The 16,127-nt window shown below is 43.0% G+C and overlaps 1 protein-coding gene across 1 annotated transcript in view; it reads left to right on the top strand.

The window, feature by feature from the left end:
• Positions 1–16,127, top strand: part of LOC126334648 (ATP-binding cassette sub-family C member 4-like) — a 225,429-nt gene that overhangs the window by 82,009 nt on the left and 127,293 nt on the right. The window contains exons 8-9 of the mRNA XM_049997093.1: positions 5,923–6,061; positions 6,142–6,252. Coding sequence (XP_049853050.1) covers positions 5,923–6,061; positions 6,142–6,252 — 250 coding nt within the window. The remainder of the gene's footprint in view (positions 1–5,922; positions 6,062–6,141; positions 6,253–16,127) is intronic.

Below are 16,127 nucleotides of genomic sequence, written 5' to 3'. Positions count from 1 at the left end.
CACTCGATTGACTGTTCTCTAAGCATAAGCACTATGCCCCCATGTGGCCGTATCACACTCCCAGTAGAGTCACAGTCACTCACTTAACATAGTTCTGTCTGAGTTTGCCACTGCTGTTCGGTACTTTAGAGTCGCCTATTTAGTATGTACGTAGCTTAGCGCTCGCTGCTTCGCTTGCGGGGATTGTATGGTTTGTACAGATGTGTTTTTGCTTTTCTTTAATCGAATTTTTATGTTATTCGCAGATTGCAACACCTAAGCTTTTCGCATTAATTAAATATAGAAACATGGTCCTTTCCGAATGTACTACTGACAGAAAAAAATGTCCTGGCAACTGATTTTGTTAATCATCACTTTTGCGTTCTTCTATTAATATCTTCATAGTAACTTTTCTTTTTATTTCTAACCGAGAAGCCAAATACTAATTTTCACAGATGTATCTTTAGTAACAGAATAACAATTTATCTTCAAAAACTTTCACTCATTATTTAACTCCCTTAGTGGTTGAATTTCCTAAAATGCTGAATCAACGTTCTTCATTCTGGACCGAGAAACCAAATACCAATTTTCGTAGTTCTAGGGTCAAAACTGCCTTTAACAGTAACATATTTTCAAAAAACCTTTCATCCGATACTTTACTTCCCTAGATATGGAATTTCAAACAATCCCGTACTAAACGATACCGACAGCATAAAACCAACACTTTCTTCAAATTTCAAGTGTCAGGTTTTCTGAGACATATATTTTTTTATTTGTAACAGAGCAGTCAGATACAAATTTTCTTAGATTTTGCTTTAAAAATACTTGGGTTGTTCTTTACTAATGACTTATTTTTTAAAAAAACTGTCACTTAAATTTCCAAAAATGCTTAAACAAATATTTATTTCTGATCAAGGAACTAAATACCAATTTTCGTAGGTCTAGCTACAAAATTACCTTAACAACATATTTTCAAAATACCTTTCTCCCTTTTTTTCACACCCTTAAAGGTGAAATGTCCAGTAATCCCTCATCAAACAATGTCTACAGTATGATATCTTACCATATCCAGATTTCAAGTTTCTGTCTTAGCGGCTAGGGCTTGGCGTCGATGAGTCAGTCGTCAGGACGTTGCCTGACCCCATAAGGTTGGAATATCGAATAATCCCTCACGAAACAATGTCTCTAGTACAAGGTCAACACTCTCTCCAATTTCAAGTTGTTGTCTTAGCCGCTTGGGCATCACGTTGATGAACCAGTAAGTCAGGACATTGCCTTGTTTATGTATACAGATTATGAAATTTAATCTGATCTTCAATTTAGACAATTTTATACGCTATCGCGCAGGTCTCACGCCCCTACGATCCAATTGACGTGATAGCCAATGTACTGACTAATGCAAGCTAACTGCATGTAGAACGCCCGCACCGATACCTGAGTGGTCACGTGACGGACTGCCGTCGTACGGGCTCGGGTTCGAGTCCCGACTGGGTCGGGGATTTTCTCTGCTCAGGGACTGGGTGTTGTGCTGTCTTCATCATCATCATTCATCCCCATCCGGCGCGCAGGTCGCCCAATGTGGCATCGAATGTAATAAGACGTGCACCAAGGTGGCCAGACCTGCCCCGCAAGAGGCCTCCCGGCCAATGACGGCAAACGCTCATTTTCATTTCCATCGTCTGTAGAATTGGACATCCCACGGCATCGGTGCTACAGCGCGGAGTAAGGTTGGATTCGATCTATTAGGTGCAGGATCGATATCTGAGCCCATACACTGCCAAGCAGTAGTAACTGTATTGGCAGTCGATGCTCCACGGTTGCTTAGTAAACTCTTAATTTCAGATTATACACAGCCCTCTAAGCAGATGCCCCTGACACAGCATATCAGGTACTAAATGCCACGACCATTTTCTCAGAGTTGTTTCAAAGGCCGCTCCTGGCGTGTTTTATTTATCCCAAGATGAATGTACTACACAGTTGTACATCTACATCTACATTTATACTCCGCAAGACACCCAACTCTGTGTGGCGGAGAGCACTTTACGAGCAACAAGCCTTGAGAGTGGTGCAGTGATGGGACTGCCCGCCTGGCTTCGGGGCTACATGCTCCTTCACAGCGCTGGAAGCAGCAGGCGAGTGCGCCGTCCTGTACTCTGTAAAGTGTCTCACTGCAGCGAGCTGAAACTTTACGACGCCTCTTTCTCCCAAATATACACTTCTCTTTCCTCTACCGTAATTGTAGACCACAACAGTATCTTGGAGAAATGGTCAGTTATAGCAGATGGACTTAATTGATATTATCTGTTGCGCCATCCACTTTTCAATGTTTATAGCGGTTCCGGTATCTAATATTTTGTATGGGTAATCTGCCGATATTAGGGGCTTAAAATAAAACTCCTCTGGGAATATTACTTTATCAGCATAAAATCATTATTGGGGCCCTAGAATATGCATCTGACTTCGATAATTAACTCCCACAGTTGCAGATGTCGCTCATCTTCAAAGAATACTAACTGATAAAACTAACAGTAACAATTACCAGCTGCCTCAGTTCCACTCATCAGTTAGTAAAAAAAAAAAAAAAAAAAAGAAACTGTACATTCTGTAATTAACTGGAAATAAAAGTAAGCTTACTTTTCTTTCACTACATCTGTGAAGAAAATGACGACCTACCGAGGACAAAGAAAATGATGTATCCTATAATGGAAATTACAGCCACTGCACCTCGTAGAAATCTACACTGTGCAACACAATTACAGGCTCACTTTTTCGGAACCCCATATATATCTCCCATTGCTACACTAAAGTTTTAAATTTGGGTCAAAACTGACCACAGCGTTCCTCTGTAATCGCGCAAAAACGTGGTGCCCTGCGACGTCACACTTGGGCCCGGTGACTTTACAAACTGCTATGTGCCGTCACGTGCAAAAGAAAGGCCAGACCTCAGAAGTTCGTGTGAGTTGTAAGATGCCCGCATCTCGTGGTCGTGCGGTAGCGTTCTCGCTTCCTGTGCCCGGGTTCCCCGGTTCGATTCCCGGCGGGGTCAGGGATTTTCTCTGCCTCGTGATGGCTGGGTGTTGTGTGCTGTCCTTAGGTTAGTTAGGTTTAAGTAGTTCTAAGTTCTAGGGGACTGATGACCATAGATGTTAAGTCCCATAGTGCTCAGAGCCATTTGAACCTTTTTTTTTTTTTTTTTTGTAAGATGAGTTAATGATGTCAGACTGGACTCAGATTTCACCGCAGTTCTCCCCAGCGACACCGTGGAATGGCACAAGATGGGAAGGTCTATGCCCCTCTCTCTTTACCCACATCTCATCCCTTGGTGCCTCTCCGGTGGAGGTCAGGGCCGCAACGCCCAGCGCTGAAACCACGCGGTTGTCTTATGGGTGGACAAAGCATACAGGTCAGACACACCGCCGTTCAGAATCTATACGAATAGGCTTCAAGGGCTGGCATAAAAGGCGATAATGAAATCAACCTTTCCGTAGTGGCATTGATTCCCACACTTTCTGCATTCGGAAGCAACAATTCGCAGTGCGATGAGCAAACATGAAGACAGTCTCAACAGTCTTTGACACTACTGGAACCCACCAGATGATTCAGCCATTCCTTAAGAACAATTTGGGGCTGCAACTCCCGCAATGGACGCGATCTCACCCCTTTGATGTGAGCGCAACCGCAATTTCTGCTCTGGTATGCAGAATGGAACCACTAGAGACCTTTCAAAACCACTCGACGAAGTGTGAATGCGATCTGAAACAGCAGGCGGCGTTTATGCTTTCTCGATCCTTCTTTTCGCGCTCTGTTGGGGTGCAACATTGACACGTGCATGATTAAAACTGCAAAGGACGCCCTTCAGACAATCCAGTTCGAGAACACCCTTGGTACCAGCCTCATACCTTTGTTCAGCACTTTAAAAATGTTCATGTAGGGAGACAGCGATTCACGGATTCCTAGGCGCCAGTCCCTTTCGATATCCTTTAGATTCTGCCTGTGGACAGCAGACGCTAGTTCAACTACACTACTGGCCATTAAAACTGCAACACCACGAAGATGACGTGCTACAGACGCGAAATTTAACTGACAGGAAGAGGATGCTGTGATATTCTAATGATTACCTTTCCATAGCATCACACAAGGTTGGCGTCGGTGGTGACACCTACAACGTGCTGACATGAGGAAAGCTTCCAACCGATTTCTCATACACAAACAGCAGTTGACCGGCGTTGCCTGGTGAAACGTTGTTGTGATTCCTCGTGTAAGGAGGAGAAATGCGTACCATCTTGTTTCCGACTTTGATAAAGGTCGGATTGTAGCCCATCGCGATTGCGGTTTATTGTATCACGACATTGCTGCTCGCGTTAGTGGAGATCCAATGACTGTTAGCAGAATATGGAATCGGTGGGTTCAGGAGGGTAATACAGAACGCCTTGCTGGCTCCCAACCTCCTCGTATCACTAGCAGTCTGGATGACAGGCATCTTATCTGCATGGCTGTAACGGATCGTACAGCCACATCTCGATCCCTGAGTCAACAGATAAGAACGTTTCACAGACAACAACCATCTGCGCGAACAGTTCGACGACGTTTGCAGCAGCATGGGCTATCAGCTCGAAGACCACGGCTGGGGTAACCCTTGACGCTGCATCACAGACAGGAGCGCCTGCGATTGTTTGCTCAACGACGAACCTGGGTGCACAAATGGCGAAACGTCATTTTTTTTGGTTGAATCCAGGTTCTGTTTACAGCATCATGATGGTCGCATCGGTGTTTGGCGACATCGCGGTGAACGCACATTGGAATCATCGCCATACTGGCGTATCACCCGGCGTGATGGTATGGGGTGCCATTGGTTACACGTCTCGGTCACCTCTTGTTCGCATTGACTGCACTTTGAACAGTGGACGTTACATTTCAGATCTGTTACGACCCGTGGCTCTACCCTTAATTCGATCCGTGCGAAACCCTACGTTTCAACAGGATAATGCACGATCGCATGTTGCAAGACCTGTACGGGCCTTTTTGGTTACAGAAAATGTTCGACTGCTGCCCTGACCAGCACATTCTCCATATCTCTCACCAACTGAAAACGTCAATGGTGGCCGAGCAACTAGCTCGTCACAGTACGCTAGTCACTACTCTTGATGAACTGTGGTATCGTGTTGAAGCTCTGTTTCACTCAATGCCCAGGCGTATCAAGGCCGTTATTACAGCCAGAGGTGGTTGTTCTGGGTACTGATTTCTCAGCATCTATGCACCCAAATTGCGTGAAAATGTAATCACATGTCAGTTCTAGTATAATATATTTGTCAAATGAATACCCGTTTATCATCTGCATTTCTTCTTGGTGTAGCAATTTTAATGGCCAGTAGTGTACATTCCACCACTTAGCTCAGTGTCAATGAAATGGTTGCCTATCACTTTGGTGCATAGGAATCAGTTAATGACTGTCTCTTTACAGGAACATTATTAAAGTGCCCAACAAAAGTGAACACTGGTCACCAAGCGTGTTGCCGAATTAGGGAGAGGTTGCACGGCCGCTCTGCCCCCGCCCCCTTTCATGTTTAACGCTGAAGTTTCCTACCATCATCCTTCATGTGGTTATAATTAACGACACTCCAAGCTCTTTGACTCCGGGTTTTCAGTCAACGTTACTACGAAAGCCTTCAAACCTCTTTTCAGATGTCAAAGTAAAGGGAAATATCGCACAAGTACCATTTCCGTTCACAGACAGGGCTGTTCTCGACTTAGACGTCACATCTCACCGCCAATTATTTTAAGGGATCTTGAAGCTGCCAATCGCTCACAATATGGCTACAGTACGCATGATGGAGGCATGAAGGCCAACTGTTTCTTACATTTCTTGCCTCCTTAAGATTTAGATTTTTGTCTGTCATTTGCGACGAGACGGAAATTCTACATATAGTTGTGTGTTGCTTGCAGATCTGAAGTTCACAAACTATTGCACGTGGCTTACCTGAAGAGTGTTATACTGGCATCCAGTGTGTTTATAGAGAGGTCTGCTCTTCTGGTCACGCTCGCAGCTTACTTTCTGGGTGGGAAAATTGCCGGACCCGAGCAGGTATGGCTGCCCGTGTTAGCTCCGAATTACTTTGGATACCTCTGCCTGCAAGAGTCTGCATTTCTTCTCGTATGTTTCAGATTTTCGCAATCTCTCAGTTCTACAACGTGCTCAACTCGTCTCTGGCCCTGTGGGTGCCACTCAGTATGTCGGCTCTGCAGGAGGCACGTGTGTCTGCCCACCGCATTCAGGTAAGAGCAGTCCACGTGTCTGCGAGGCCTCCTCAACACTTACCAGCCTCCCGTGTATACCGAATTTCTGTTCGTTAGATGCTAAGGCACCGACAGACATCATAATAAGTTACTGTCATGCTAACAGACTGCAAACATTCAAGAAAACGACACGAGAGAAAAGATTAGTGCTTGTGAGCCAAAGACTTTACTGATCAGTGTTGAATATAGTTCTTATGCATAGGTCCACCCTCCGAGGATACACACAGTAATTTATTGATGGCATACTTACTGTATATTACCTGACACATGAAATGCAAAAATGTGGAAGCTTCATCGGTTATAGTAACATTGATGGCTTTAGGAATGATGAATTTAGATAGTTTAAGTTTCAAACGAACCGTAAATACAAAAGGCTTTGTGGCAGTTTCTGGGCTTTCCTGTGTATTTTGTAGAAATTAACACTTTGACTAAAACTGATGAAACTTAGTACATACAGATTCACTGATGGAGTAATACCCTTTGACAGTTAAAAGTTCTTCTTTTGTATTGCCATTTCAGGCACTTTTACACCAGTTTTATTAGGAGAAAATATCTGGAAAATATTCGTCTCGTCTCTCAAGCTATTTATAGTATTTTTCCTTCCATTGCACAAGAAATATATCCATTTGCTGTTCATGCTGTCAACAAATCATCGTAAAATTTTCTATTACAACGAACTACAGCACCCATCCCTCGACTAACACAATTTGTAGGTAAGTTGCTTAGTTCCGCTACAGTGTCTAAGCTGTTGCCATCACCTCAACAAAACTCACCCCTCCATTGTAATCGGTTTCACGTACAGAGAATTTACAACTTTTTCTAGAGAATTTTTTCATGTAACTGGTTCCTTTAAGAGTTAATTGCCGGGAACTATTTATCATTTTATTTGTGTCGTAGCAATCTACACCTGTCACTCCAGGACCTAGCCTCCGTAATATAGTCCTCTCCTGCGTCTTGCCATAATTCTTCTTTGAGTGCGTGAAGTCATATACTCTTAATCTCCTCTATCTATTATTACTAATAACATTAAGGATTCAACTCTGTTCCAAAAGAGAATCAGACTTCTATGCTGTTCAGTGGATGTCTCCCAGACGTCCGGGAGCCTGATTCTAGGTTATCTCTTTTCTTTGGCAAGGTCTCTACCACACTATTAAGGAGTCTTGGAAACCTGTCCTTTAGTAATGATGAACCTCCACCACTGGCAGTTTCTTCTGAGTTTTCCAATTTTCTTTTCTAATAACATTTTGCTGTAACTATAATACCCATTTCGAATAAAATATCACTCTAGAAGTCGCTTTAAAACAGCATGTCGGAACATGTACGAGAAACGGATAAATGTGAACAAAATCTGACATACAATTATCTACAATGAACTAGTCTGTAAACACTTTCACTCACGCCTACTGCAGGTCATTAAGTCAGTTACACAAGCAAACCTTTTCAATGGGTAACGGAGAAGAGGTTTCATACCTAGACACAAGTGCTTAACAACAATTTACCATTATTATAAGGTATGAAGCCAATCCTTGTGGTGCACTAGTGTCTCGGGAAGACTGCATTCCTGTTTGAGAGTAATGCCAAGAATTTGTTCCATGAAAAGAAACGAAAATATGTTCATAATGTCATCCCCTCATTTTTATCACAAAGTCAGCTCGGTTAATGTATATGAACACATGTCTACCAGTATTTCAGTATTCTCTGCAGCTGCTACAGATTAAAGAAAAGCTGTTTCACGCCACAATGTTAAATAAAATAGGTGTTCAGTACGATTCTGAGATATAATACGAAGCGAAGCTTCCCTCAAAGTGCGCGTTTGACTAGTATTTCCTGCTGGGCAACTATGATGTTACTGCTTTGAAGTGACCAAGTCCAGATAGATCGAAGAGTTTGAATTTTGTGTCCCCATTATGAAGAATTATTAAAACTCAAACAAATTAGTTTCACGAGGAAAGTTATAAGCTTGCCAACAGCGTTATAGAAAACAATGAGATAATCAAATAGGAAATCGAATTTTTCCCCACATGCGATGTATGTGGTGAATAGGTGGGTCTTGTTCCTTTCGAATGTTGATCGTAATGTTTACAATGAAGCTAAGGTTACATTTTTATACCAGTTGTTCGGGGAAAGCGCCACAGTTATACGTGCGGTATTCTTCTTAGCGGTGTAGAAATTTCACTATCGTCACCTTACACGTTGTGATTTACTCTGAATATTCCGTCTTTTCAGTCGTCTCCAAAAAGTTATGAAAGTATTGCTATATATTCTTTTATAAAACCCAATCTCCAACACTGCGAATCTCAAAATATGATATTGTATCCTATGTCGAAAATTTCTGAAGGGTGCGCATGGAAAACTTTGAACTCAATGACTAATGTTACAGAAAGTAACTTTGTTTACACCTGCTACTTTACTATGACTCTGTTTCCATCCATGTTTTATCTGTAACTGCAAGCTCGATATCGCTCTTCATTTGCGTCAATACTGTGTCGAAAGATGACTACACAATACAATGAACAGATACAACATATAACGCGCAATAGCGAAATTAATGAGATTTAAATGCTGTTCGTAGAATTTAGAGAATTTTTACGTAAATGTGATCAGTGGCGTTTATTTTTATTAATAATATTATCGAAACTAATGTTTTGCATGCAACATTGAGGTATTAAGAACAATATAATAATTTCACATTATTGAAAGGAGTGCAGGAAAATCAATTGCAAAAGTTAGGAATTTATGATGAAGAATTAAAAAAGTATTAAAATTCAATTATTTTTATTTTTCTATATTCGTTGTGCCGTTATCAGAGACATAAGCAATGATTGTGTCCGCTGCAGTGATAGGAATGCGAGTACTTACATCTGCATCCCCACTCCGTAACTCACCTAACAGTTCGCATGACGGAGATTGGTTGGAAATTACTTCAACTGTCTTTTTCTGCACGTTGTTGGATTTCTCGGCGAGCTTCTCGTTCGTCTGCTCTGCCACATTCATTCAATAATCGGAAGGGTTCCCTGGAGGCTATAGTTTTCGTATTACCATTACATCATAAAATAGTGAGGAAGAAGACAAGGGGTTTAAAAAGATTAATAAAGCTAAAAAATTCTAGAAAACCTATTTTAACTATCCAAATCGCAATTGTATAATATTAAATGAATACTACATTCGACTACATATTCAACCATGCTCGGGTTTGAAACTGAAACCGAATATTGCACTTCAGGTGGGAGAATTATGAAGAATTAGTTAAAATTACAAAAAATATAAACGAGTTAAATACATACCAGTTGTCCATTGGAGTGCGATATTTCATCGTGAGATGTGACACACTGTCATCAGTGATCAACACAGCAATAGCTCACATATTGAGATGAAACATTATGTAAAAAAAAGCTTAGAAATAAACAGTCAAAGCAATAAAAACATGACACAACGTTCAACAGGTCCACCGCAAGTGGATGAGGAACAAATCTTTCTTACAAAAACGCATCAGCGCATAACACGCCGTAAACTGTCTCCTCACACCAGTAATTCGTCAACAGCATGTACAATGTGGCGAGTTCAGAGCAATAATTATACTGTGTGTGTGTGTGTGTGTGTGTGTGTGTGTGTATGTGCGTGCGTGCACTCATGCTCGCAGGGAAACAAACTGCAAGCAATTCGCAATCGGGTAGACATAATTAAAAGAAGAAGAAACATAAATAAAGGAATACAATAAATGGAGAACACATAAAAGAAGTTACAAAACGATAAAATTTATGTCTTAAAAGCACAAATAATTTTTTGAACAATACATACAGATGTACAAGCAAATTCAGTGCGAGGAAAAAATTTAACAATGTAATTATATTTAATAATGTAATAATGTCCAGTATGTAATGGATACAACGAAATAAGAGAGATAGGGGAATTTCTTATACAGTAATTATGTACAAGAAAAGAGTACAGGCACTAGTTCGGAGCCCATGTTCATCATTGGAAGTAAACCGTAATCTAATGCCTAAGCTCATTAGGTAGATTACACAATATGAAATGAACGCTGAAACTTTGTGGACGTAAGAAGAAAAGAAAAGCATGTAACAATAACATAAAAAGAAAACAGCGTAAACTAGGTAGTAAAATTAATATTAAAGTTGCGTTCCATCAAAAAGAGGGTTTCATGACCCAGAGTTATATAATTCTTTGGAATGTGTCATAGCACACATTTATGCTCACAGATTGAGTACGGATAAACAGATGTGAGTACTGTAACAGTAGCCCATGCATCTCGTTTCGTAGCCCGACGTATATGTCTTCCATGGGTGTGTCGTAGCCAGATGTCTAAGTTCACTGGATGACAGAAATTGTATAGAAACTGTGTAGTCAGCGGTGGTACATGTAATAAACAAGAATGTTTATGGGTGATCATGAAAATTGTTGAAAAAATAAGCTTGATTAAAATCACGCTGTCGTTGAGGAAGAGGTGCATTTAAATGTACTCAAAAAACTGTCCAATTCTGAGAATTAGTGCATTCTATCTACCTGGTTTGCCGGACGCTGTGGACGAGCAGTTATAGGCGCTTCAGTCCTGAACCGCGCCGCTGCTACGGTCGCAGGTTCGAATCCTGCCTCGGGCATGGATGTGTGTGATGTCCTTAGGTTAGTTAGGTTTAAGTAGTTCTAAGTTCTAGAGGACTGATGACCACAGATGTTAAGTCACGTAGTACTTAGAGCTATTTGAATCATCTACCTGGTTTCAAAGAAACGACCTGTGTGACTAATATAAAAATGATAACAATTACGCTCGTCACGTCCACCCCAGACCCAGTGAACTTGTCTTTATTTGGCCCAACTTGGTATCACCGACGCGTCTTCAGTGTATCAGTAATTTTTGTATTTTTATATTGTTTCACCTAGTTCACGAACATATTTATCGTTCTACTATTCACTTTCAGTGATGTGTGTAGGCTTCGGGCTACGATTCCCTCATATACGGAGTGGTAACTATATATGCCACCTAGAAAAACTCCGAAAGTATGATAGTAGCTGAAAAGTTTCTGGAACAAAGGTTGCATGAGGGGGGGGGGGGGGGGGCATAATATGACTTTGATTTTTTGTTGCTAGGTGGGGTCGCGTCACAGATATGAAGGTCAACTTTTAATAGGATGCTATAGTTTGGCACTTATTTCCTGATAGCGGTTATCGAGACGGATCCAATGACGTGTTACAGTAAGGTCTTTGAAGGTCAACGAAGATCTCAAAGGTGTCATGACCGTCCATTTACAGAAGGTGTTCGAAGTGATGACCACTGATATCAGTGTAGTGCTGCAGTCTTCTTATCATCGTTTGAGTGGTTTCCTTATCACTTCGGCACCTATCGAAGCACATGCTCTGACAATTCTCTCTCGTATATCGTGGAAATAGAAAATATTCGCCGAATGCAGCGTATCCATCTAACGTGCCATTGACATGTAAACACCATTCGAGGGTTTCACAATACAGCGCTAATAGGAACGGTAAGACTAGTATCGTCGAATAAAACGAATCTGAATGATATATTCTTTGGAAGAACACGTCGATATGCTTCCCTAGGGAGTACGCAAACGAATTTCAGTGAGAGCTAGAGACTTATGCGCTGAAAGATACCCTCAACGTACTCAACCTATACGTGGCACATTTAAATATGTGTATGATAGATTGAGAACAACTGGATCTTTAACGCATCGGGAACATATTTGGCAAAGGAATTACTAACAAGGAAACGGAAATTGGTACACTTGCCACTATGGTTGGGGTCCCTGTGTTCGGGCCGCACGGGGTAGCCGCGTGGTCAGAGGAGTCTTGTCACGGTCGTCGGAGGATCGAATCCTCCCTCGGGCTTGGGTGTGTGTTGTCCATAGCCTAAGTTTAAGTTAGATTAAGTAGTGTGTAGGCTTAGGGACCGATGACCTAAGTAGTTTGGTCCCATAAGACCTTACCACAAATTTCCAAATTTTTTCCTTGTGTTCGTTCGCGTAAGATCGCAAGGAAATATGTCATGAGCCCGAGTAGTGTTGTTCGTGTTCTGCAGCGCCATAAATATCATCCTTACCGTATCAGTCTCCACCAAGAATTAACTGGTACGGATTGTATACGTCGCATTGAATTCTGCCCACGACTCAACTTCAGATTCAGAGGGCTGACACATTTATTAATTTGGCTTTATTTACTGACGAGGCTGCATTAACGAAGCATTGAAATGTTAATTTCCATAACATGCATTATTGGGCAACTGAAAATCCATGTTGGCTGCGACACGTTGCACACCAAAAATCGTGGTCGGTGAATGTATGGTGTGGAATTCTGGAGGACAGAATTATAGGCCTCTATTTCATCGAAGGGAATCTTAATGGTAGGAAGCACACCACACCCCTGCAAGAAACATTATGTCTGTTATTGCAAGAAATACCTTTAGGAACAAGGGACAGAATGTGGTATCTACACAATGGGTGACCGGCATATTTTTAGCTGATTGCAAGAGACGAGTTGCAGAGACAATTCCCAAATCGTTGGATTAGACTTGGAGGAGAAGTGTCGTGGCTGGCTCGTTCACCAGTCTTGCCGCCTCTGGATTTTTTCTTGTGGGGATTTGTAAAAGACATTGTTTATAAAGACGTTCCAACTACACCTGAAGATATGCGAGAGAGAATTGTCGGAGCATGTGCCTCTATAAGTGCCGAAGTGATAAGGAATACCACAAGTGCCGAAGTAATAAGGAATACTACAAGTGCCGAAGTGATAAGGAATACCACTCAATCCATGTTAGTATGATTTCAGCACTGCACTGATACCAATGGTCATCACTCCGAACACCTTCTGTAAATGGACGTACTTGCTAAATTAGTGACCTTCCTTGACGTTCAAAGACCTTACTGTTACACATAATTGGATTCGTCTCGATAGCTGCTATCAGAAAATAAGTACCAAATATGGCATCCCATTAAAAAAAAAAGCTGACCTTCGTATCTCTAACGCGTCCCCACCAACGTCATACCATGGCTCACGTTGTCTCATGCAACATTTGTCCCACAAACATTTCAGCTCCTATCATACGTTCTGAGTTATTCTTGGTGGCAATAGTTAGTGACTTACTCTGTATATACTATTATACTCCACTCGTTAGCGCCGTTGTCGACGTCGGGCTACGATACGTGTATTTGGGCTTTTTGCTACGTTACTCACATGTGTTTATCCTTACTCAGTCTGTGAACATGTGTGTGTTTTGACGCAGTTCCAAAAGGTTACATGAGTCTGGACCAAACAACTTTCTTTTTGTTGGAATGCAATCATATTACTAGTGCTATTATTTAATTAATGCTGTTTTCTTTTATGTAATTATTACAAGCTTTTCTTTCCCTGTCATATGTAAAAATTTTATGTATTGGTTTTATGTTGTGCAGCCTAACTAATGAGCGTAGATATGGGGTTACGATTTACTCGTACTTCCAATGACGCACGTAGACTCTGGGCTAGGACATACTTTTGATAGAAAGTTGTTTTTGTATTGTTTCACATTAATGTTTATATTCTTTTATTGTAAGTAATTACTATGTAACAAGGCCCCTCTCCCTCTCTCTCATTTCGTTATACACTCCTGGAAATGGAAAAAAGAACACATTGACACCGGTGTGTCAGACCCACCATACTTGCTCCGGACACTGCGAGAGGGCTGTGCAAGCAATGATCACACGCATGGCACAGCGGACACACCAGGAACCGCGGTGTTGGCCGTCGAATGGCGCTAGCTGCGCAGCATTTGTGCACCGCCGCCGTTAGTGTCAGCCAGTTTGCCGTGGCATACGGAGCTCCATCGCAGTCTTTAACACTGGTAGTTTGCCGCGACAGCGTGGACGTGAACCGTATGTGCAGTTGAAGGACTTTGAGCGAGGGCGTATGATGGGCATGCGGGAGGCCGGGTGGACGTACCGCCGAATTGCTCAACACGTGGGGCGTGAGGTCTCCACAGTACATCGATGTTGTCGCCAGTGGTCGGCGGAAGGTGCACGTGCCCGTCGACCTGGGACCGGACCGCAGCGACGCACCGATGCACGCCAAGACCGTAGGATCCTACGCAGTGCCGTAGGGGGCCGCACCGCCACTTCCCAGCAAATTAGGGACACTGTTGCTCCTGGGGTATCGGCGAGGACCATTCGCAACCGTCTCCATGAAGCTGGGCTACGGTCCTGCACACCGTTAGGCCGTCTTCCGCTCACGCCCCAACATCGTGCAGCCCGCCTCCAGTGGTGTCGCGACAGGCGTGAATGGAGGGACGAATGGAGACGTGTCGTCTTCAGCGATGAGAGTCGCTTCTGCCTTGGTGCCAATGATGGTCGTATGCGTGTTTGCCGCCGTGCAGGTGAGCGCCACAATCAGGACTGCATACGACCGAGGCACACAGGGCCAACACCCGGCATCATGGTGTGGGGAGCGATCTCCTACACTGGCCGTACACCTCTGGTGATCGTCGAGGGGACACTGAATAGTGCACGTACATCCGAACCGTCATCGAACCCATCGTTCTACCATTCCTAGACCGGCAAGGGAACTTGCTGTTCCAACAGGACAATCTACGTCCGCATGTATCCCGTGCCACCCAACGTGCTCTAGAAGGTGTAAGTCAACTACCCTGGCCAGCAAGATCTCCGGATCTGTCCCCCATTGAGCATGTTTGGGACTGGATGAAGCGTCGTCTCACGCGGTCTGCACGTTCAGCACGAACGCTGGTCCAACTGAGGCGCCAGGTGGAAATGGCATGGCAAGCCGTTCCACAGGACTACATCCAGCATCTCTACGATCGTCTCCATGGGAGAATAGCAGCCTGCATTGCTGCGAAAGGTGGGTATACACTGTACTAGTGCCGACATTGTGCATGCTCTGTTGCCTGTGTCTATGTGCCTGTGGTTCTGTCAGTGTGATCATGTGATGTGTCTGACCCCAGGAATGTGTCAATAAAGTTTCCCCTTCCTGGGACAATGAATTCACGGTGTTCTTATTTCAATTTCCAGGAGTGTATTTAGCGTGCCTGGTACACGACGGGAAAAGTACTGTTCCGTACCGGAATCGGGCCGTCAATCTTCTACTGACGCAGGCATTGTCAGAAATTCTTTATGCTGATATTCAAAGGCTATTTACTTCAACGCAGCAACGAATGCAAGAGCGTGAATGTTGTGTCACACATCGTAGCGAACTCTATAGGATGAAATGGCAACAGCAGCCAGTCAAAATATACCATACCAATAGCAGTAAGAATAACGAGAAGCAGGACAGTACGATATGAAGACATTATGGTGAAAACACATGGCATCGCTAATGGTCGTTTCTGGAATAGAAATTATGTCATTATAATAGCAGGAGCAATTGTGGTGGTGGTTAGCGTTTAACGTCCCGTCGACAACGAGGTCATTAGAGACGGAGCGCAAGTTCGGGTTAGGGAAGGATTGGGAAGGAAATCGGCCGTGGCGTTTCAAAGGAACCATCCCGGCATTTGCCTGAAACGATTTAGGGAAATCACGGAAAACCTAAATCAGGTTGGCAGGAGACGGGATTGAACCGTCGTCCTCCCGAATGCGAGTCCCGTGTGCTGAGCAACTGTGACGAGCATTGAGTCTCACATCTACTATAAACTGATCTTCGTGGCAAGAGAATGTATTATATAAGAAACACAGGGAGTTTGCTGTTATCTAATGATACAACAAGAACGTCTTACTTCTGTGTCTTTCGAAATCATTAGTGGCATATCAAAGAAAACAGATAAATGTTATATACTCTGATTGTAGTGGAATCCGTGTGCTGAAGTGGCCTCGTATTTAAAAGTAAAGTGTTGCTATTTCGTGGTA

Source organism: Schistocerca gregaria, chromosome 2, assembly GCF_023897955.1.
Source record: "Schistocerca gregaria isolate iqSchGreg1 chromosome 2, iqSchGreg1.2, whole genome shotgun sequence".
NCBI lineage: Eukaryota > Metazoa > Arthropoda > Insecta > Orthoptera > Acrididae > Schistocerca > Schistocerca gregaria.
The sequence above is the reverse complement of the archived record's forward strand: the minus strand, read 5'-3'. Positions and strand labels throughout refer to the sequence as shown.